Source organism: Penicilliopsis zonata (genome assembly GCF_001890105.1).
Source record: "Penicilliopsis zonata CBS 506.65 unplaced genomic scaffold ASPZOscaffold_1, whole genome shotgun sequence".
Taxonomy (NCBI): Eukaryota; Fungi; Ascomycota; class Eurotiomycetes; order Eurotiales; family Aspergillaceae; genus Penicilliopsis; species Penicilliopsis zonata.
Window position 1 is genome coordinate 2074510 of NW_019208911.1, and position 21841 is coordinate 2096350.

The window sequence follows — 21841 nt, forward strand, 5'->3', positions numbered from 1 at the left end:
CTAGATTCAGAAGTCATCTGATGAGAAGCAGGGGATTGAGTATGCCAGACAACCGCCAGTCAAAAACACCAGAAAGAAGATTCATTCAAAACCACACCATGCAACCCATGACAACAAAAGTCACCTTTCCAAATCTCATACTGCTCCGTTCTAATGCAAATGCTTCTCCCGGGGCTTTAGCAGCCTGTGGCTATATATATGATATATATATATATACGGAAGGCAAAGAGGGGGGGGGATTTCAAATAGGTCGTGGTCGCGTTATCTCCACAGCACGGAGCAAAACGCCCCAAAGCAATATGACACCAACCCTCTGGACCAGATCAATCCAAGAATGAGAATAGTCGCACAGTGCCGCCCGCCTCAAAATAGAACGGGGTTCTCAAAATTTATACCGGGAACCTTGTCGGGTCAGCGGCTTACCCTGGCGATTGGTCGCCTTGAGTTCCTTGGGGTCGTCGGTGGCTCGTTTCGTCCGCTTGGTCGGCCGGCCAGCGTCCACATGAAGATGACCATTCTCGGAGAGAGCAGTCGAATTGCGCCAGCGCATGCAACGGTGCTTGTGGTCGTCCACATATGTCTTGTTGCGCGTGCTCACCCGTTTCGTCGGAGGCTCCTCGGACTCTGCGCGATCGGCACTCTGCTCCAAGTACGCCTGACGACGTCCCATATACTCGGAGATGGTGCCGCGCCAAACTAACAGCTCCTTGCGCAGCTTGAGCTCGCGGTTTCCGCGCCCGTCCAGCCAGCTGATGAGCTTCTCGATCGATTCGGGGTCGTCGTAGTAGCCCCACTGTTGAGCATTCGGCACGCTGGTCCCTTCCTCCAGCTCCCTCCGCTCAGCAGGGGTCATTTTAAACTCCTTCATGTAGTGCATCTTCTGCTCCTCGGAAACATCGATGAAACCCAACCGCTCCATATCGTCTGGTCCTTGGACCCAAACGCGGCCATTCGCGTAGCCGGCGTCGGCCGTGGAGCTTTGGGGCATTCCATTGTATGGCATAGCGTTGCGTTCAAACCACCAGTAGCGATTGCAGAATCGGTCTTTTCCCAGACATCTTGTCCGGGGACAATCCGCCTCTCTCAAGTCGTTGTCCACGTCTGCGATTTTCTGCTCCAGTTTCGTGACCCGGGCCTTCTGGTCCTCAATCTTCTTCACAACTCGTTGGTATTGCTTCGATCCCTTAGGTTGCTTGGCCTGTTGCTCCTTTCTCTCGCGCTCCTCCTCCAGCTTTCGTTTGCGTTCCATGATTCGATCGGCACCGCCCCGGAGAGAGCGTGCTTGCGGCTCATCATCTTCCGTATCCATAACCTGGTCTGTTTCATCATCCAGTCCAGTCATCTTGGAATCCTCAAGATTATCCAGCTCCGGCACTGGGGACGGCGATTTCCCCCGTTCTGGTTGTAGCTCTTTCTTTTCTTCATGTAGCCGGCGAAGCTCCTCAAGACTGCAGTTCATATCAGTTAAAGTCAGTCAGATCTTTGTGCCTTTCATCTAGGGAAACGAATGGATACTTACGCTGCCTTGCGCTCCCGCTGATATTCGATCTTCTCTTTCCGAAACTCAGTCATCTGATTGCTACATTCTTCTAGGTAGTTTTTGACTGCCTTTGTTTCTAGGCTCAACATGCAGATGATCTCAAGGGCCTGAATGCGCAGATTGATGTCCATGGTCGCATATTGGAGTCTTGCCGTTTCCTTCGTCGGCTCCGCATCGAGAGGAGCTAGTATTTTGAGGATTTCATTGCAGACCTTTTCCACCCGGGGGCGAACGGAAAGTTGATGCAAGAGGCCGATCATTACCATCTCCCACCCACCATTGCGAAAGTCGCGTTTCCGCAAACGATCGATCCAGCCGTAGTCTCCAAACATCTCCGCCGCTCGATGCAGTTTGACTTCTTCCGGATTTTCAATATTTTCGTTCTCTTGGGCTTTTCGCAGATTCTCGGCTTCAGCCTTGGCCAGGCTACTTCGAGTCGTCATTCGAGTAAACACTGGCTCCGGTTCTATGACCGCCTCTTCTTCCTCATCTTCTTCTTCTTCCGAGTCATCTGACTCCTCAATGGGAAGATCAGGGAGAGAAATTTGTACGGCCCCGTCTTGATCTTTCTCCGCGTTGACCAGTTTTTTCAGCACTGCACAATGAATCTCCACAAAAAGCTCACAGTCTATATCATCGGACGAGAAAGACATAGCTTGGAGAAAATCGTCGAATGTAAAAGAATCTAGTTGAAAGACTTCACAGAACACGTTAAGAGTATTCCAAGTCTCAAGTAAAGGGCCAACCGATTCAGGTTTGATGTTGCCGGAAAGTACATCGGACTCATCATCGTCATCATTGCCCTGGTCATCTTGCACAAATTTCAGGGCTGGGCGCGGAGCGCTTTCACGATTGGGCGGGATCTCGAGATCTTCGATGGGATATTTGATGGGCGGCGGAGGCGGAGGCGGCGTCGGCTTAGGGGTTTCGGTCTTGATGACCACCGAAGGCGAAGGAGGTGCGGGTGGTGCCGTCTGCGGTTTTTTCCCAATATCCGGAGGTTTGACCGGTCGAGATGATGTCGCCGCTACAACAGAGGGGCTGGGGACCACAAAGGTAGGGTTCCCAGTCAATGAGCGCTGGTATTCCTGGAATTGTTCTTCTTTCGCCCGAAGTAAATCGTTGATGGACGGTTTCGTTGACTTCTGGACCTTGACTGCAGGTTTTAATTCCGGAAGCCGTTGAGAGGCGAAAAACCCGAAAAACCCTTCTTGATCCCCCTTCTTCATTGCCTTCTTCTCGGCAACCTTGGCGCCATATTGCAGGTGTTTCGGGACTTCGGTTGGGATCTTGTACTCGTCTGCTATGCTGGTTTTAACCAGCCAGGGCGCACCATTCCAGGATTCGCGAGTCACCGTGTTCTTGATGAATGCACGCAACATCTGTTTCGTGAACATCTTCCGGTCACGAGTAATGTGCTCCTGGTCGAGCAGAGCCTCTTCATTAGGACGGTCGAGTATTTTCACCAGATATCTGGCATAAGCTGGAGCCTTGACTGTGCCATCGGGGTTGGTCTGCTCGGGAAAATTGGCCTTGTCTCTGATCATGCCGTGGAGACGCGTATTATCTTCAAGCAAGATTAGTACCTGCTCGCCGGGGTAAAAGTCCTGTTTGAATTCCTAAAAAAAAAATGTCTTGTTAGGTCGAATCAACGGGGATTAGATCGGTTAGGTCGTATTCGGCTCACTTCAAAGATCTCATCGACTGAAGACGGTGAAATAATTAGCTACCAGGTAATTTCCCTATGGAGCATCAGATTGCCTACCCAAGTTGTCAATTCTCGAAACGGTCGAGAATTGGATTCTGCGGAGTATCGGCTCCCTCAGGGCATCCGGAAAGGAACTGTTGACCTCTCGCGACTCCTCCATCTGCAAGCTTTCAGTACTCGAACAAAGAATTGTGCAGGTAATCTCGTGGCCGTACTTCGCTTCGTTGTGCTTCGAAAAAAGTCAATCCTGAATGACCAGTAATTTCGCAAATAAATCGTCTTTGTTTGTAAAAGTCCATCCGCTGGAGGTAGGGCTCGTAGCTGGTAAAAACTTCGTTTGTCTCCGGAATCACCCAGACCTACACACTTATGGTCAGAAATATTGTCGCCGAGAACCGTTTGTATTGATTGGATAGTCAGGGAACATGCCTCCGAGCTATCATCTTCGATCACGGGTCGTGGAAGATACTGGACAGGTTTCCGCTTGAACAACACCTGGGTCATACGATCAATATGGGCAATTGTACCGACGACTCATCCCGCGCAGGCCAGCGTACCATGATCCTCTACCAACCCAAAGTGCGGTCTACCATAGGTCACCGTGGCGACTAAGCATAGGGAATAAAGACCTGTCAAGAACCTCTCTAAATCCAGAAAAAAAAATATATTAGCGAGGATTCCATATAAAAAGAGAAGAAACAGAAGGGGAGGATTTGTTTCTGGCAGGGAATTGAAAGGGTAGGTTTTTGAGCGGGCCATGGTAATTCCATATATTTACGGAGTAGCCCATCCGCAAGATAACATAAGATGTATGCAGCGACGGTGACCATATCTGCTAAAGAAGACTCACTAATTCACAACGCGTCGCCAAATAATCCTCACGCCTCTATGCGATCCGCTCCGCCGAAGGACGCGACAAGATCCGGCGAGAGCTTGGTGTACAGTTCCAAGAAAAGAAAAAGAAAAAGAAAAAGAAAAAAGCGCCCAAAAACGCGTCAAGGACGGAAGAACTGGCAGCTACAGACCATACACTCAGTGCACAGCCCTCGCAGATAAAGCGTGGTGGGGGTGTTGGGTGAATGGGCGGTGGTTCGAGGGGGAGGGAAGGAGGAAAGGCAGAGGTCACGAGAATGGGGCGAAGGGACAAGGAGGAGGAAGAGGAGGAGGAAGAACTAAGAAGCGGTAGCCGTAAAGAGCAAGACGGGCGGCAGAACCGGGCCCAGGAGGATCATTGCGGCAAGTGGTGGAGGGCCCAGGGATGGCAGGCGGTGATTGGCGGAGACGGGGAGTAGAAGCAGCAGAAAAATGGCGAGCGGACCAAGAGCGACGAGTGACTTGCGCCGGGGCCGCCATGGACCAGGTACCGCGTCGTGGCTGCGTTCTCCTCCAGCGAAAAAAACCCCCCTCCCACTTCTCCTCTTGTCTGCCCTGGGGACGTGTCCGCCCCGTGGTTCCTGGCCACCACCACGAAGGTAGGTGTTTTTATACTCATTTTGCTCGCCAGAATTCACAGATTACTGTTAATGTTTAGCTGCGCTAAATTTGCGCGATTTACTGCCATTGTCTCGCGTTCAGACCGGACGGGTCTCGGAGATCATCTGAGCGGCGAGTTATCACACTACGACCAGAAAGTCGCCCTCCCCGCGACTCGTCTCAACGTCTTTGTTCTCACCGACAGGCATTGTCTCTCATCCACAGATCCTGTCTTTCACCAGCTGTGGTCCTTTTTCTATCATGCTATCTTTTTATTTTTCTCGTCGGACCGACAGCCATCAAAACTTATACTTCTAGCGTTGTCGAGCCCTAGGCTGACTAGCCGATACGAACCTTTCGCCACAACCAACGCCGATCAACCACCGACCGACTTTGCTTCTGGTTGTTTGCGGAGTCTTTATGAGATCTCTCGATGCTCTTTGAATTGGTTCGGAATGACCAATCTGCCGGCAGATCTTGGAATGCAGCGCTGCTTGCCCCGTCGGCTGCTCAAAACCACTCTTACACAGGTTCATCAATCTCGAGGACAAAGAAATGAGATATAATCCACTCTCCTGGGGTGAATGATATGATATTTTGTCTGACCACGCCTATGATCCCTGACTGCGCTTCTTGCCGACTACATCTCTTGAGACTAGAGCCTGGGCTATGAATCAGAACCAAATCTATTACTAGGTGGTCAACGGCCTTCATATATGATATTCTCCAATACTTAGGCTACTGTCAAATGAAGGATCTGGCCTACTAGGTACCTATTCGTCATGGAGACTACCTAGTATCCATGAATATAGGTAGTAATGCCTGGTATTCTCAGTCGAGCTCGAGTATTATGCATAGCCAAACATATACGACACATCTACTTCTTCGTTCGAACATTCCTGGCATGATAAATATACATTAATAAAACCATATTGTATCCTTGTATTATTTTTGGACTGTCTTATACCAAGTGTTGGTTGAAAGAGAACTTCACACCTCAGTCTTAGGCTCCATGTTCATAATAATCAACACTATATATAGATATGTATATATACAAACAATATCCAGATACACATCCAAACATAGAGCCAGAAGGCGACCTAAAATACAAATATAAATACCGTCAAATTCGAGCATTGATGCAACATAGCTGCGTTAGTAGGCTCAAACAATATTACCTATAATTGCTGCAACTTGACGTCACTGGACATCCAGTAAAAAGAAGAGAAACAGAAGGATCGAAAACCAATTAAACCAATACCGCAGACGGAATATAGTAAGGGTTATCAATGACAGCCAACAATAAGGTAGTCCAAAGTCCAGGGTCTTTGGTAAGGATACTCGGTAACCTTACCTACTCTTACAGTATTTCCAGTTTCGACTTGATCAATGCACTGTAGCTTTAAAGTGCTACTAATCCAAATAGGGACTAGTCAAAGACTGAGTGATAAACTTTGCTAAGCCCGATCAAGTGGGGCAAAGTCCCAAACACGTGGTCAGATAAACAGTGCAAACATTACATCACCTTATGCAGTGCATTAGTACCTAGGGAGTAGGTATTACGGAGTACAGTGCCATTTTAGAGGGAAAAAATACTATTATTACAGGTAAAAATGTATATAGAAGAAAAGAATATCTGCAATTCTATATCACGCAGTAAAGTATACAACCATGAACCCAACCCAGCTCCCTACCACTCCCAGAGCAGCATAACTGCTCATGAACATGAGTGGAAGGAACTCGTACCTGCCCAGCCCGAAGATAAGCTGGTGACCGATGGAACAGTATATGATCAGCGGGATGGCGACAGTAATGTATATTAAGGAAAAGCGGTCGAAGAGGAAGACGCGTGGCTGTTCGGGGACGGGGGCGACGCGGTCAAAGGCGAAAAGGAAGAGGATGAGCCAGAAGACGGTGTAGGTGGTTTTGATGGGGAACTCGGCCGCCGTGAAGAGCAAGGGGAAGAGCGAGACGTGGCCTGCGACTACGAGAGGCCTGAAGGCACCAAAGTATCGTCGGTCCTTGAGCGCGATCAGACTGAAGGGGATGATGATGAGGAGCACCGCCTTCTCATGAACATGCCAGCCGAATAAAAAGGACGCATAGCCGCAAAGTGTCACAGCGCCAATAAATGTTTCCCATGAATCGGGATTCAGCCAGAGCTTGATTAGAGGGAGCTATATGTCATCGTTAGCAAGGGGGACGGGGTTTTCAGTGTGGATATGTCAGCACTTACTAGTTGAAACAAGAATGTCAGCGCAAACGTTTGCTCCTTTGTAATCTCCGGCAAGACAGCAAATGAGGTGTCGCCCACAAGGCCCCGAGTGACGCTGTTAATTGCATCGTGGTTGACAGTAAGGCCGAGACGAGGTGCCACTGGAAGACGAAAGAAGATTAGCACAGCAAGGGTTAGCTGAATAGACACTAATAGAACTTACAAGGAATCAAAACTCTGTCTGCAAAGGAATACATGGCCCAAATATTCGGCGCCCAGTAGGCATGGCACAGGCCTCGGGAGAAAGGGAAAAGCCGATCCTTCAGCTGGAAAAGTTGGTTCCAGTGCGCAAAGGGCCCGAACGCCAGGCCAAAGATGCCTAGCACGCTGATGCCCAGTTTGAAAATATTTCCGAATCGCGGCTTCAGGATGGATTTGGGATCCAAACAATAACTCCGCAACAAGAAGACAAAGTAGGCTAGCGACAGGTATAGGTAGATATGCTTGAAGCACAAGAGAATGGCGAAAGTAATACCGCTGTAGAGCAGCGTCGATTGTTTCCGGGCAAGCACAAGGGAGAGAATAAGAACTCCGTACATAAATCCATTGTATTGGAAATGAATGTGGTCGATGATCAGGAGGCCGGGAGATAGGAGGACCGAAAGACTGGCGACGTGTGCGAGAGTTTTATGCTGCTGTGGTGCAGATTTAATGAACCTGAAAAGAAAGAAGTTCCAGTCAATCGATGTTCGAGGCAAGTATAAGTCGGTCAGAACTTACCGGCTCAGCGCAAAGACCAGAACCAGCTCCGTCACAATGACAGTCGTCCGCTGAAAGTAGACCGTTTGCCAGGAGTCGTGATTCAGATTGTTCACAACCAACATCGCCGGGTCCGCCAACTTTGCAGCCTGTGAGAGAAACCACTCAAAGGCAGCAAAGAACGGAGGGTAGTCAAGTGTCCATTCCGATGTTTTCTGTATAATTCTCCCGTCTCAGCTTCCGTACACTTTTTTGTCCAGAAATCATTGCACACTCATACCTCGTAGTACCATTCTTTGACCGGGAGAGAGTGAGTGATAGCGAGCCAATTGCGATGGACTTCAAAATCAGTGGATTTGCTGTGTCATAGACGAAATCTCGGTCAGCCAAAAAGAGATCCTCTCATGCAGTAGCTTCAGGAGTACCATACTATGCGGGGAATAGGAGCACTTTGAAGGCGGCGGCGAGGATCGCGCATTGCGCCAAAGAAGGGTATATTTCAGCCATCGAGGCGACTGCGCATCATTTCCTGCCTCCGAAACAGGCAGACAGAAACACCGTGGGCGCAACGCAACGCAATAGATGTTCTAGAGACCAAGTCGTGGTGGCTGCGAACCCGAAACCGGTGCGGGAAATCTTTGGTCACGTGATTACGTGTAGCCTCGGGCGCTCCGCGTGTTGGCGAAAGTGCCAATGTGGCTTGTTGGCACTGCAGTTGCAGCCATCTCTCCGTATGGACATGTCGGACGTCGCAGTGCGCCACTCGGTTGCTCTTTCGAGTCTTAATATCCATCACATCGTCGATCTATCTCCCACAGCTGTTTCAATTGCCCGCGAAGTTCGCTACTGCGTCATTGCCGTGGTGGTTGGGTGGATCACCACTCGCGTTGTTTCCGAGCTGTCAACTCGCCGGCGAACCGGGGATCGTTAAGTTGCGAAGACGTATACGCAACGCAGAGTACTTGATTCGGTGGCACAATGAGGGTCCTAGCGTCGTTTGCGACTCTGGTGGCCGCTGTCAGTGCTCAATCGGTGATTGAGAGCTCCAGCTTTGGCTATGGACAGAGGTAGGTCGCTCTCCTGTCCAGTGAGGAAAAATGAGCTAATAACGGCTGTGTAGCATATCGCCAAGTAGCGACTACCTTCCCGGCTGGTTAACGGGAGGAGAGGGTCATGTTCCCCAGATTGTGTGTTGTTCTCCTGTCGCTGCGATGGTGACTGTCAAGCTAACGAGACTCTAGCTATCCGACAAACTCATCTTGACGCCTCCTTATCCTGGTAACACGAGGGGTTTCCTCTGGTCCCAAACACCGTAAGTTGTCATACATCCATCAATTAGCTCTTGGCGTCTTCTATCAAATCCAGTACTGATTATCAACAAGCGTTTCACAATCTGAGTGGACGGCAGAGTTTCAATTTAGGGCCAGCGGCCCTGAAAGAGCAGGCGGTAATCTCCAGCTATGGTACACAAAGGATGGACAAGACAAGATTGGTACTTCTAGTATCTACACTGTGGGCCAGTTCGACGGCTTTGCTTTGGTCATTGATTCGCATGGGGGCAGAGTACGTGATCCATTTATATGGGCGCCGTCGAAAGGAGACTAATATAAGCATAGGGTGGGAGCATCAGAGGTTTCCTGAACGACGGTACAACAGACTATAAGAGTCACCGGAGTGTGGACAGTCTGGCTTTTGGTCACTGTGCCTATCCCTACCGGAACCTGGGACGCCCCTCTATTCTTCGTGTGAAGTACACCCAATCGGTTTTGGAGGTCACCGTTGATGACAAGCTGTGTTTTCAAACCCCAAAGGTAAGTGGAGTCACTTTTTGTCTGTCCTAATGAAGTTTCTAAAACCGGTCTAGGTGGCTCTGCCTGAGGGAAACACGTTTGGCATCACAGGCGCAACCCCAGAGAACCCTGACTCGTTCGAAATCTTCAAATTCGTCGTGTCATCTTCCAGTTCCGGTTCATCTGGGAGCATTCCAGTCCTGCAGGAGAGCAGTCAGCAGGGGAACAACCAGCAAGGGAGCAGCCAGCAGCCTATCGTTGTGCGAAACGCCCAAGAACCTGTTGTGCAGACAACGGACTCACAGGCTACGCCCCAGCAACTGGTCGACATTGGCAACCGTCTCCAGCTGGTCGACCAGGCTACTAATACCCTCGTTCGCGATGTCGCCGGTCTGGCCTCCAAGTTCGAAGACCGCCATGCGGAAGCTATGCAGCAAATGGCGACCAAGGACCGGGTGGCCAGCATTGATGCTCGTCTCCAGCGGATCGAACAGGCGCTGGCAGCCATCCAACGTGATCTCGAACGCAAGGACTACAGCAGCAGCTTCAGCCAATTGCACGAAACCCTCAAAACGTCTCATCTCAGCCTGCACGAAGCTCTCCATGATTCTCTTCGGAACAGTAAGTGGAACTGTCCTCGCCACACATCTTACAAACCCGTCTAATCTCCCTAGTCATCACGGCCGCGAGCCCTAGAATGGGATTCTTCATCTGCATGATCATCGCCTTCCAGCTTGTCCTAGTCATCTCGTACGTCATCTACAAACGCCGGCGCGCCAACATGCCGAAGAAATTTCTCTGATCCGGGAGTTTTTTTTCTTCCTTGTTTCCCCGATACTGGGTCGGCCTTGCTGGAAGATGGATGAATTGCGTCCCCTGTCTATTTCGGTGTTTTTCTTTTTCAAACAGACTTACGGTTGCTGGAGATAATATTCTGCATTTGGATAACTACGGGGGGTTGTATATCTAGCATTGAGATTCTAAAGGCTGCTTGCTGTCAATGTGCCATGAACTTTTTTTCGAGAGATGATGTATCTATCAAGCATATTTCGGTTATTTCTAAAATCAACGAGCTTGCACTACTGGAGCGCAGAAATGGAATATACCGCGGTCCGTATATTAGCAGGAATACAGGAAAGGATGGATCTCGGACATTAAGTTATTGATTGTATTTGTTTACATTAAGCTATGCATCGATGCATCGACAGGACATTTCGTAGTTATCTGTATCTATCTATTTTCGGATTCCACTTCATGGACCTCGGTTGGAATGGGAGTAGGGGTAAGAGTCGGGATCATCAGGGGGGAAGAAGGGATGTCCGCAGGTGCAGCAGACACGGCGCCGAGAGCCTGCAGGCGGCGGGCGATGAGTGCCTGGAGGGCATGGAGGGATGCAATCTCCGTTTCTGGAGGGGGAAGATGAGGTGCGCTGGAGCGCAGATGGTCGATCAGTAGGCCGATCTTGTCAGGGGAGTGAGGAAGTTGTTGCTCCTGCTGTTGTTCTTCTGGTTGCAGTGATACTGCTGGTTGTTGCTGTGAAAACTCTACCAGGTTCGCGATGGCCTCACGTTCGGCGGACGTCCGTGAATTCAGAATGGCCCGAGTCGCCTGGTCCATTTCATCGGCCGCGTGGGGAGTGGTATAGTATGCTGTGGCTTTTTCAACGAGCTCGTCGAGCTTCTTCTCAGCGTGCTTTTTGTACTGTGCCGCTCGTTCATTACGAATCTCGGCTTCCATGTTTTCCCTGTGTCCGTGTTAGCAAAACAGCAAAGAAACAAGGCGCAGAGGTAGATGAGAGAAGGAAATAGAAGGAGGGAATAGAAGGAGAAGGACAAGAGAGAAAAGAAGAGGGAATGCCCACCTTTTAACACGTGTGATAAAATCAAGCTTGATTCCATGCTCTGGGAGGCGATATACCACGCCACCATGCTCTTCCTCCTCCATCTCCTCGGTCTCCGAGTCGTCAAGGAGCACATCGACGTCGATGATGCGAGGGCGTCGAGGTCGGCGGTGGCGGAACACGCGACCGCGGGCATAAGTCTCATCGTCGCCAAGGCCCCGCTCGAAAGCCTCCTCATCGGGAGCGACAGTATACATCTCATGGGAAGCGTGATTTGGACACATCCAGTTCCAACTGGGGTTGTTGCAGCCGGCTTTGTGAACGGGCGGGTTGGCCAGTGGCGGGTCGACGCAGTCGAGGTGCCAGTAACAGGGACAGTAATCGCACCTGATGATTGGCCGCGTGTTGTTGGTGGTACGGCCGCACCGGACGCAGACAATGAGCTTGCCCTTGGAGTCAAACATCTTGAGCAGGTTGGGATCGTGGTACACGCCCGTCCGGGTGGATCGTTTCTCTTTGTTCTTGCTATTCGTAGCGATAGGCATGTACTTGCCGTCCCGACCCGTCGTTGCGCCTGCAAAGTATTCCCGAATGTACCCTGGCAGCTGGAAATCTTGCTCTTCCATCCGCTCGAGATTCTTGAGCAGTTTGTCCATGGGGCCCGTAACCGAGCATTTTGGACAATACCATTTGCCCTCGGGGGGTTTTTTCGAGTTGAGGGGCGGTTTCAGACAGGTGAAGTGGTAGGAGTCCACACACCCGTCACAGCACACCAAGTTGCCGCGTTGATCGCATTCGTGGCATGCGTCGCTGTTGACACCGGAATCTTCGTCGCTGCGAGTTGTGTCAGTAAATGTCAATGATAGTAGATGTAGAGAAACCAAGACAGAAATACGTACTCCGAATGGGTGGCCGGACGACTCATCCGCGATGTGCGGGTGCCATCCGGAGAGGCGGATCTCCCTGTACCGTTAGGAGCGACACTCATGTCACGCGATGGTGGGCTGTCATCCGAAGCTAACGAGGGAGGGTTCGACGGTTCTAGCGATAGAGAGGAGCGGATGGCGCTCTCACGGACCACGACATCATCAAAGGACTTGGTCATGCGCCGGCGTTTGGTTTCTAGAGCCTCCTCCGAGTACTCGGGATCGTCCGCGTAGGCACGCTTGCGCTGGGCGGCCGCGTCAAGGGGTGGGAAAACTGATCGCCGGGCGGGAGGTTCAGATGCTCTGGCTTTTTCCTTGTCCTTTTGCGCGACAAGCTTGCCCTTGGCGCGCGAGCGGGTGTCCTTGGCCGAGGCCGAGGCGATGCCTGGAGCAAACATCTCCGGGTCGAGGGACTTGGCTGATGAGAGGGACGAGGAGCTTGTGGCGGAACGGACACGACCCATCGGTGGTGCCGCGAGGATAGTGGTGGGCTCCAGGTCTGCCTGGGCGCTCCGGGAGGCGGCGCGCATCAGAGCGCGAAAGGCCGACTTCTCCTGAGGGTCCGGGTTTTGGCGGATGACACCATCAAGCACTGAGAGTAGAAAAGGGTCGCTCGAGCTGTCGCTCCACAGGCGGAGGAGACCGCGAGCGACGGTGCGGTTCTCCAACTCGGCGGCCATGCGGATGGCATTCTCGACGGCGGACTTGAGCTTGTCGATGTCGAACTCGTCCGATATGGGAAGCGGCAGCGCCTCCAGGGCCGCGAGGTCATCATCCAGCCAAGCCTCCGGCAGCGGTAATTCGCTGGGCAGCGCCATTGACTCCTCTGCGGTTGCGGCCGCGAGAAGTGGTGACGGCGGCCGGGTGGCGGATGCTGAATCCCCATTGCTTCCCAACAACGCCTTGGAGACCTGCTCGCCAGGCACAGCACGGGCTTTGGAGGGCGGGACCAGTCCCACTTTGCGGTAGTCGGCTGCAGCAGGCATCTGGCCCAGCGGCCGCATGGTCGAGAGAATCGGGTTGGACGGTGTGCAGAGTGCAGACCAGGGCGTATCCTTCCAACTGGGCTGCGCTGGTCTCCGCGGAGGCTCAACCCACCCGGTCGGCGCCGGGGGTAGCGATCTCTTGCTCCCTGTAGCCACCGAGGTCTCTGTGTTCTCCCCAAGGTCCTGCGATGCGAGTTCCGGCAGCGGTTCACTGGGGACACGCGAGTTCGCGCCGGTTCTGCGCCTCTTCGAAGGGCGTGTCGTTTCTGCCGGGAAGGGGGGGGTGTGTGTCCCACTCACTGGCGCGGTTTGAGGGGATGTAGGCCGGGAGTCTTCGGCTTTGGGTTTGGTTCTGGCTCGTAGACTGCGCGCCATGGGGTCCAACGCAGCGACTTTGAAAGTAGGAGATCGAGGTAGGGTTTCGCGCACAGGTCGCAACGACCGGCTACAATCCTGTCAGCGCACAACGTTTTCTTTTTTTTTTTAGTCACAATAACAGTAGAATAGACTCACCCAAATGGCAGGTTTGCACAAGACGCAACGAGCACACTGGACGTGGCTGGTCGCAGTCGTCGTGGTCAGCCCGCGCGTTGTCCGCGGGTTGATGGAAGGGGAGGAACGAAATACAGGCGGAGTCTGCAGCGGATTTTCGAGCCACACTCCAGGGGGGCTGGCCTGGGCAGATAGTCCACCACCACGGTTACAGACCGCTTCTTGGTACTGAAGGGCCTGTAGAATTCGGAGATTTAGAGCAGTCGATAGCGATCTGCTACGTATTCGAATAGAAATGTTTCTTGCTCGAGGTTTTTTCTCTTCTTGTGCTGCCTTCAGGGGGTTGGAAGGGCACGCAACAACGAGACCTGTAGAGACAAAAAGTCCAAGAGAATCTAGAGCAGAATACAAGTAGAGGAGATTTATTTTGAGAACCTGAGCAGTGGAAAGACCCCTGCTTCCCCGTGGTTCTTCTGGTGGGTGTTTCTGTGCCTCGGTCAGCGGAGGGTTTCTAGCAGCCATCCAACCAGTACAACAAGATTACAAGAGGGTCTCGGAAGTTTAGGCTCCAGTGGCTAAAACTGTAGCAGCTACTCTTTTCAAGCAGAGGCAGGACATTTGTAGGGGGAAGGGAGACATGGGGATAGAGAGTATGGCTCACACCGGCTAGGGTGTTCAGACAAGGCTCGCGGCTTCGAGAAAGGGAGAAGAGCGGGATATCGAAAGGAACACTTACCCAGGGCTAGACTGGATCAGACAAGGCGAGTTGAGAGAAGGGAAATAGAAACGGTAGATTCAGAGAGGAGTCTCGGTTTTTCAAACCCTCCCAAGTGTCGCTCGAAGCGAAACGTGCGGCTAACCGTCGTCCCAGACAGATGAACGGAGGAGCTGGAGGGCAAGAAAGGACTAGAAATGAAGTAATATGCAAAGAAAAGACCGAGATAGTTCGAGTCAAGTGCTAATAGATGAGACGACGCGGAGTTAGAGAAATTGGATGAGCATACAGAGAGGGTGTTGAGGGAGAGAAAGATGAGAAGAGGGGAAGGATAGGGGAGAGAGATATCTTCAGGTACCAGAGGAACACAACAGGGAAACAGTTCACTTGACTCCCTATTGACAGCTTTTCAGGAGGCTGGTATATTTTCAGTGAATGCCAAAGAAAGTGAGTGAATGCTGGAATCCACCCAGGGGAGGGGTGAGAGAGAGCCTGAGGCAAGAGGGCAAGTGAAGGATCAAGAGCTCTCACTTTCACCTGGACTACAGATCGTCTTCATCAATAAAATTTATCAGACAAAGTAGGCATATGCTTGGGTTTCTTCGAGTTGATTCAGATATGGTAATTGTATGTATGTGAATGCAGTCTGTCAAGGTACAGAATCTAAGAGAAGAAGAAAGGAGACGGCAAAAAAAAAAAGAAAATAAGTACACGGTGATCACCAAAAAAACTTCAAGTGAGAGAAACACAAAAAGGACATGAAGGCCACGACGCCGCCGGGTGATTGACCACTGGCAATTGCCTCCCCACACCCTGCTGGTATAATAATGATACAAGGTCGCTTGCATAAACACATAGAAAGTCATCAGAAGCCGTCTCTGCAGACGCGGGGTAATCGAGAAGAGAGAGAAGAGAAGAAAGGCCGCAGGGAGTCTTTACACAATGCCGGGTGTCTCCATTCCCGGAACCGTAGGGTATGAGTACGGAAATTCGACCAGTCCGTCGAGCAGCCAGTTCAGGGGGTCGAAGACCTCATAGTTGGGCTCCATGAACCCACTAGGAAGTGCATTGGCGCCATTGCCCGACGACTGTACACCCAAGGCTGCCTGGGATAGCAAGGGAGGAGCCAGACTGGGATCCCCCCCGGCGACCCCAGGTGTTGTTGACGAGGCCCGGGCCGGTCCAACAGAGGAGGCTGCCGAGGACTCTGCGGCAGAGTCCGGGTTAGTCGGGTTCTTAAGATATGCTATGGTTTCAATTAGTCATTTGTTTCTTGCTAAGGAGTTCCGGTAAGTGTTGGTTGCATACCTTCAATATTCCTACCCTTAGTCCGCGCATCTTCGCGCCACCGCCAAATCGAATCGTAGAGGAGAGACATGCTCATCCGACACCGAACCTTTAGCCGGAGAGAGCCATCCACCTCTGCATTGCTTGCAGATGATGTCGGCGTACCGTTGAGTCTCCACATCTGGGCAAGTACTTCGGCTAGACGCTCGGGCAAATCGTTGCTAGAGACGGAGACCCCCCGGATTGCCCAAATGGTTCGGTTAAAGAGATTCTTGGTATATTCCATATCAATGTGGGCGGCAAAAAAGCTCTTGCAGAGTTTGAGGAGAGTACATCCTCCTGCAACCAGCATTTGATAGATGTAGTATGGTGTGTACGACAACACAGGGCCAACCTCGGTTTCCAAGTTCATCGCCGCTTCTAGGAAGGATGTCGTGGCAACATATAGAGAGAGAAGGCGCTCGCGGTAGTCCTTGGAGATTGGATCATCGAAGAATGCTGAAAGATGTAGATGCAGATTTGAGGCACGTAAATACAGATCGGTGATGCCTACAAGGTATCAGAACCCACACAAACCTTTTGTAAATAAAAAAAATAAAACCTTGGATGTTGCTGCTTACAGTCATTTTCAAGTTTGAACTGTCCTTCAAGTTCATCAAAGTCTCGCGACAGAAATGAGATCAATGAGGGCCGCTCTTGGTCGGCAGACAGCCCAACTGGATCCCGGCGGTTGGTATATAACGCTTTGGTGACCTTATCGCAGAACTTTTCGATTTCTAATCTTGCTTTCAGGTCTGCGGGTAGTTTGAAGTTCAAGTCCACCGACTCGCCCGAACACAAAGTCCAGTCGTAGATAGTCGACGGTGGTTGGCCATAACCAGTTGCAACTCTTTGGGAGGTACGTCAGGAGCCTGAATTCGCGGGAGATAAAAAAAAGAAGATAGAATAACGAACCTCTGTGACACGATATTACAGATTGCCCAGGTCCTGATCTTATCCCGGAGCTCATCCTCGATCAGTTCGACGCGGTATTTGCTAAAGTCCTGAACATGGGACGGTCGATGGAGACCAAGCTGCATGGAAACTTGCATCATCATCCCACACAGCATAAAAGTGGGATCAGTAGAGGTGCTGCTTGTAGGGAAAGGCCAGGTGCACAGCAGACAGAGAGCTTTCACGACATGATGACTTTGTGGAACATCAGCCAAGGTGCTCCAGACAAGGCGTGTGACTGGCCCGGCCAAGGAATTGAGAAGATGCGTGTCTGTCTGATATCGCCTGGCTCCCACGCTGATGACGGTCCAGAACAGGAGTGGACAAGCTGTATAGTATTCTTCGGGAGTCTGGTCGCGATCGAGGAACGATAGGAAGGGATGATAGAACATAAAGAAGAGATTGAACAGCTCTGTGACTTTCTCCGGACCAACGGCAACATCTTCGATGCGCTTCAGCTGATGATTGCCGTTTCTCATATAACCTGCACCGTCGAAGCCAGATCGCAGATCCAGAAGGGACGCCACAGCTTCATGGGAACCCATGTACTGGTCGGCAGACATGGCCGACGGTGTTGGATAGACGCCCGCGGGACTAATCTGGCTCGCATCCTGCTTGGCAGGCAGACCTTGCTGCTGCTGCGGGCTCACGGCAGTCGAGGTCGCCTGCACATTTGCGATCTGCTTCCGCAACTCGATAATCTCCCGTTCCATCTCTGCGTTGCGACTCCGTTTCCCGATCCGTTTGAAGTTGGATTCAATCTTGCAATCCAGCTTCAGGCGACGGCACCGAGAGCAAGCCGTGTAAGGATCCTGAACCACATCGCATCGGAGCTACACACAGCAACGAATTAGCCGGTCTCATACTTATTAGATAAAAGATGGCAAGCCCTCTTCCGATCCCCATCCCGCCAAGGCCTACTACCCCCCTTCTCGCAAAGGAAAGCCCACACAGCATCACACGACAAACCTTTTGTTGGCGGCACTCATTGCACGCTCGCTTCACCGGCTGTCGGCGCTTCTCCTCGCGACCATCGATGTCCTCCACATCGTCAATGCTACCCGGCGAGCTGTCCAGCCCTGCCACCACCACATTGCGCTTCCTGATCTGGCCCAGGCCCTCGGGCCCTATGACCGTCGCATGGCTGACGCCTCCCATTACGGGACTGGTGGCAGCAGATGCATTATCCGACCCTGCGCCCGGCTCCAGATTGTCAGCCTTTCCTCCGCCGCCTCCGATTCCGGTCGACAATCCTCCGAGCGACGCCAGGCTGGGTACGTTGCGAATCCAGCGACCCCGGGGGTCTTCAGCAAATCGAACAGAACAAAAAAAGGAGGGCGGGGCTGCACTTCTAGAGGCAGCGGCAGAAAAATCACCCCAGGGACAAGTGGCAGACGATGGACTTGGCCGGTTCTCTGTGTACTCCGTGATAAAACTTCTGTGACTGCATTAGAGACCCCTCATTTGCATACGGGAGGAGACAGGATGAGTAACAGTGGGGATCGTCCGATTTCGCTGTAGCACGTGATGCAAACACGTGACATGTGAAATTTCCAGATCCCGCCGGATTCCGTACGGAGTAGAAGAAAGGCACAGGGTACTCGACATTTATATCTATTTATGATGCTTAGACACTGTATAGTTACTGACTAAAATGCTAATTATACGACTAGGAAACAATCTGACTGGCTGCTGGTGTTAAACCATCTTGCAATGGCAGTTTTCCAGCTGTTCGAGGCCAGAGAAATTGAATTTGGGGACGCAGCTCACCACGTGACTCGCCCTGGACCTTAGTCAGCGTATATCGATTCCAGCGTAAGGATTCCACACTCCCCATTACGGAGTATAATGGGGTACTCCGTCCTGCTTTCTCATTCCAGTCTTATCTCAGTCTCTAACAGTCTTGTCTCACTCTCTTATCGGAGTCCCGGACCCAATATTTCCATGTCCCAGGCCATACCAAACACCCAGAGAACGTATCTACTCCACTGGTGGCCTGGCGCTCCTCCAAATGATCGGCAGGAATCCCCGCATAGGCGCAGCTGCAAATCATCAGGCGCCCCGGGCGTCACCCTAGAAGGCTGTGTCGAACCGGAGACTCGTGAATCAGCGCCCTGAAGTCTCACCCGTGGATGAGTTCGTATTTTGCTCTCTTGGGACCCTCTCATTAGCCTATAGCTGTCAGATAGCGTTGATACCGTAGGAACTCGGAACGCCTAACCCGGAGACCGCCATAAAGGTGGATTTATAAATTGAGTATAAAGCCATGGGAGACACCACTTGGTAATGACTGGTACATAGCTATATCCAAGGCCTGTTGGTTGCGAGAAAAGTGGGTGTTGCACAATGCACATTAGCAACAGTCGCCTGATGACTTAGATACCCCTAGTAACTGTACCTACCTACCTTGGATATATCTACTACCTGCTCTCTCTCTCACTCTCTTTCCAACCAACCGACTAATTCCTTATGATGGCGACTGGCAAACTCCCAAAGACTCAGGTCGTCTCCGATAATGGTAGCGATACTGTCGATGATAATAGCCGCCTGCCTGCTTATGAACAGCTGGAGCCAACTTCCCTAGAACTCCCACAGCTTGATCTGAGCAAAGACGCCGGTCCGCAGCAGAGTACAACAGTGACCAACCACCAGTGCATCGCGCATCTCAAATTCCTGGCTGCGCTGGCAGACTTGCGTGAGGCTATCGGGCTTGACGACGGCCTCTTCGGTCTCGAAGATGCTCAAGGAGACAAGATCTCATCGGAAGGGAACGAGGGACGCGTTCGTATTCGCGAGAAACGTTGGGCTATATATACAACGAGAGCTGTCGAGCGCTTTCGAGTCTGGTGGCAGAAGTGTGTACCGGTCTTGGGCCTCACCCCACGTCTCGAGAATCTCCTTGACGCTCGTTACGAAGAGATCACTGATTGTAAGATCAAACTTGCGTGGTCTGCAGAGAGGATGCCGCCGTTGGGTAAGCACTACTATATGACAATATATAAATTCGAGATCTACAACTTGCTGACACTCCACTCTCCAGATGTCTTGATGGTATGGCACGCCTATATGCTGAATCCCCGAGCATTCCTTGAAGACTGTATCCGAAACGCCAAGATGAGCTTCTGGGCAACTGGGTTCCCCTGGGAAGTCGTCAGTGCATGTATCGACAGCAAGTTGGATTACTTCCCTGGTGAGAAAGCCAAGAGCTCCTTTGAGAAGTTGACGGGTCTCCAGTGGGATAATCTTCAGGATCCCCCAAACACAGAGATCACTTGCCCCAGCTGTGGAGTATCGATCTCAGTCCCCTGGACAGAAGCCGCCGGTAAACTGGGATGGTCTCCGGAAAACGCCTTTGAAGGATTTCGTGGCCTTGCAGATAACGACTTTCAAGCTATCTGCCCTCGGTGTGCATTTTCTGTCGACCACGAACGACTGAAAGTGGCTAAATTCCGAAATGATCTTCTCGGGCTATTGACAGAGAGTTTGCCCATGCCTGGTACTTTCTATGATCTAAGGGGGATACCGCAGTTTCCAAAACGAAACCCTACACGACATCCGTACTGTTTCCCCAATCGTCTTCTTGAAATCGTGGGCCGTGATCTGCTTGCTTTCACTGACGCGAGGTTGAGCCGGTGCAGCAGCATCAGCGATCTACGAGGAGAGCTTGAAACCAAACTCAAGAACCGTGACGTCCTGCGACAAGCCAGTCGAGGCATTTTGACTCCCAACATACAACCAGAGGAAAGGGTTGCGTTTCGCAGAATGATGTCTCGCTACTGGGATAATGCGAGCCCCTTTGCGCTGGATCTTGTCGGGGCTGTCATTCGCCAGGGGACTTTTGTTCAGAAGATGGACAACATCAACTGGCTTCACTCGCCCGCATTGGAAGCGACAGTTGATCGGCTCATCAGGAAGTATCAGATCTTCTTCCAGATCATGGCTAAAAACCCCAAGCACATGGCTGTCCCCACCCTGGACGTAGATCTGGCCTGGCACACACACCAGCTGAGCCCCGCGCGATACTTCCACTACTCGCTGTACCAGACCGGCACCACTGCCTTGAAGACTTTCATCGACCATGACGACAAAGTCGAGGAGGGTAAGCTGTCGGACGGTTTTGAATGGACCAGCAAGATGTACAAAAAGGCCACCAACGGTGAGATCTACAGCGAATGCACCTGCTGGTACTGCGAGGCCATCCGCGTCCCAGACCTGCACGGCGGGCTCTTCGCCTCGTCAAGCACGGCGAAAGCGCGCCAGGCCGCCGCAGACCTGCACAATCGCCCTGACATTTCATCCGACCCGGAGAAAAACCCGCACATCTCCGCCCACAATGCTGTCCATCTCGCCCAGCCGCTTTCCGGGGGTCTAGCCGCACGCAATATCAAGTTCCTACAGCTGAAGAACAACTACGAAAAGGCCCGCCGCCGCATCGAGAAACAGGACCGCAAATCTAACCCCAAAGAGGCGACTCATAGCCGGAAACCTTCCGTTTCTGCGTCTGCTGATGGGACGTACGCATATCCCATGGTCTGGGGGTATCCGGCCTTGGTCCCCATGTACGGTCCGTACATGAGCGATCCGGCCGTCACCGCGTCGGCATACGCGTGCAACCCAAGCTGCATGAACTGTGACCCCGGGGCAGCGGGCAACTGTGCAGCCGGTACGTGTGGAGCGAGCGTCGCCGCGGGTGCCTGTGGAGGAGTCGGCGGCGGCTGTTCAGGGATGGGAGGGGGTTGTGCTGGTGGAGGCGTGGGAGGTTGTGGCGGAGGAGGCGGAGGAGGTTGTGGTGGTGGTGGAGGAGGTGGTGGCTGTGGTGGTGGTGGTGGTAAGTACTTCTATATCTACATTCTTTTTCTTTTGGGGGATGGATTGGCTGACATGGTTGATGGAATAGGTGGATGTTGATAAACACGACGACACTACAAATATGAGACCCCCTGTCTGCAGAGTGATACAGCAGTAATTCTTGCCCTGCTGAATAAGGATATAAAGAGCTGCCTTTTCAAACCTTCATGCTGTACTTTCCTCTCTACTTATATCCTGAGCGGTACCATAAGCACCTTACATAGAAGACAAAGACGCTTATAAGTTATATGCCAGTAGCTTTTTTTTTT

At 51.8% G+C, this 21841-nt stretch overlaps 7 protein-coding genes across 7 annotated transcripts; 3 read left to right on the plus strand and 4 right to left on the minus strand.

Moving 5' to 3' along the window:
• Positions 1 to 382: 382 nt before the first annotated feature.
• ASPZODRAFT_54954 (hypothetical protein) lies at positions 383 to 3752 on the minus strand (the record flags this gene model as incomplete). The annotated part of the gene is made up of 6 exons (XM_022728503.1): positions 383 to 1448; positions 1520 to 3159; positions 3228 to 3244; positions 3306 to 3408; positions 3464 to 3607; positions 3645 to 3752. The coding sequence occupies 6 exons, from the start codon at positions 3750 to 3752 to the stop codon at positions 383 to 385; spliced, it is 3078 nt and encodes a 1025-aa protein (XP_022585768.1).
• Positions 3753 to 4656: 904 nt separating this feature from the next.
• Positions 4657 to 5626, plus strand: ASPZODRAFT_127296 (hypothetical protein). The gene has a single exon (XM_022721708.1). It carries the CDS (start codon positions 4772 to 4774, stop codon positions 5285 to 5287), a length of 516 nt encoding a protein of 171 aa, XP_022585769.1. The 5' UTR covers positions 4657 to 4771; the 3' UTR covers positions 5288 to 5626.
• Positions 5627 to 6305: 679 nt separating this feature from the next.
• Positions 6306 to 8275, minus strand: ASPZODRAFT_127298 (hypothetical protein). Its single transcript, XM_022721709.1, has 6 exons — positions 8126 to 8275; positions 7976 to 8054; positions 7717 to 7910; positions 7160 to 7653; positions 6958 to 7097; positions 6306 to 6898 (listed from the first exon to the last, which is right to left on the minus strand). The coding sequence occupies exons 1-6, from the start codon at positions 8200 to 8202 to the stop codon at positions 6371 to 6373; spliced, it is 1512 nt and encodes a 503-aa protein (XP_022585770.1). The 5' UTR covers positions 8203 to 8275; the 3' UTR covers positions 6306 to 6370.
• A 139-nt stretch (positions 8276 to 8414) lies between these two features.
• On the plus strand, positions 8415 to 10411 carry ASPZODRAFT_127299 (hypothetical protein). Its single transcript, XM_022721710.1, has 7 exons — positions 8415 to 8762; positions 8816 to 8882; positions 8937 to 9007; positions 9078 to 9258; positions 9312 to 9506; positions 9560 to 10106; positions 10160 to 10411. The coding sequence occupies exons 1-7, from the start codon at positions 8674 to 8676 to the stop codon at positions 10285 to 10287; spliced, it is 1278 nt and encodes a 425-aa protein (XP_022585771.1). The 5' UTR covers positions 8415 to 8673; the 3' UTR covers positions 10288 to 10411.
• Positions 10412 to 10715: 304 nt separating this feature from the next.
• ASPZODRAFT_56673 (hypothetical protein) lies at positions 10716 to 13612 on the minus strand (the record flags this gene model as incomplete). The annotated part of the gene is made up of 3 exons (XM_022728626.1): positions 10716 to 11229; positions 11347 to 12159; positions 12225 to 13612. The coding sequence occupies 3 exons, from the start codon at positions 13610 to 13612 to the stop codon at positions 10716 to 10718; spliced, it is 2715 nt and encodes a 904-aa protein (XP_022585772.1).
• A 1473-nt stretch (positions 13613 to 15085) lies between these two features.
• ASPZODRAFT_127303 (hypothetical protein) lies at positions 15086 to 18289 on the minus strand. The gene is made up of 5 exons (XM_022721711.1): positions 17694 to 18289; positions 16686 to 17557; positions 16352 to 16620; positions 15753 to 16280; positions 15086 to 15690 (listed from the first exon to the last, which is right to left on the minus strand). The coding sequence occupies exons 1-5, from the start codon at positions 17880 to 17882 to the stop codon at positions 15380 to 15382; spliced, it is 2169 nt and encodes a 722-aa protein (XP_022585773.1). The 5' UTR covers positions 17883 to 18289; the 3' UTR covers positions 15086 to 15379.
• Positions 18290 to 19016: 727 nt separating this feature from the next.
• On the plus strand, positions 19017 to 21744 carry ASPZODRAFT_127307 (hypothetical protein). The gene is made up of 3 exons (XM_022721712.1): positions 19017 to 19698; positions 19765 to 21552; positions 21622 to 21744. Exons 1-3 carry the CDS (start codon positions 19197 to 19199, stop codon positions 21630 to 21632), a joined length of 2301 nt encoding a protein of 766 aa, XP_022585774.1. The 5' UTR covers positions 19017 to 19196; the 3' UTR covers positions 21633 to 21744.
• Positions 21745 to 21841: the final 97 nt, after the last annotated feature.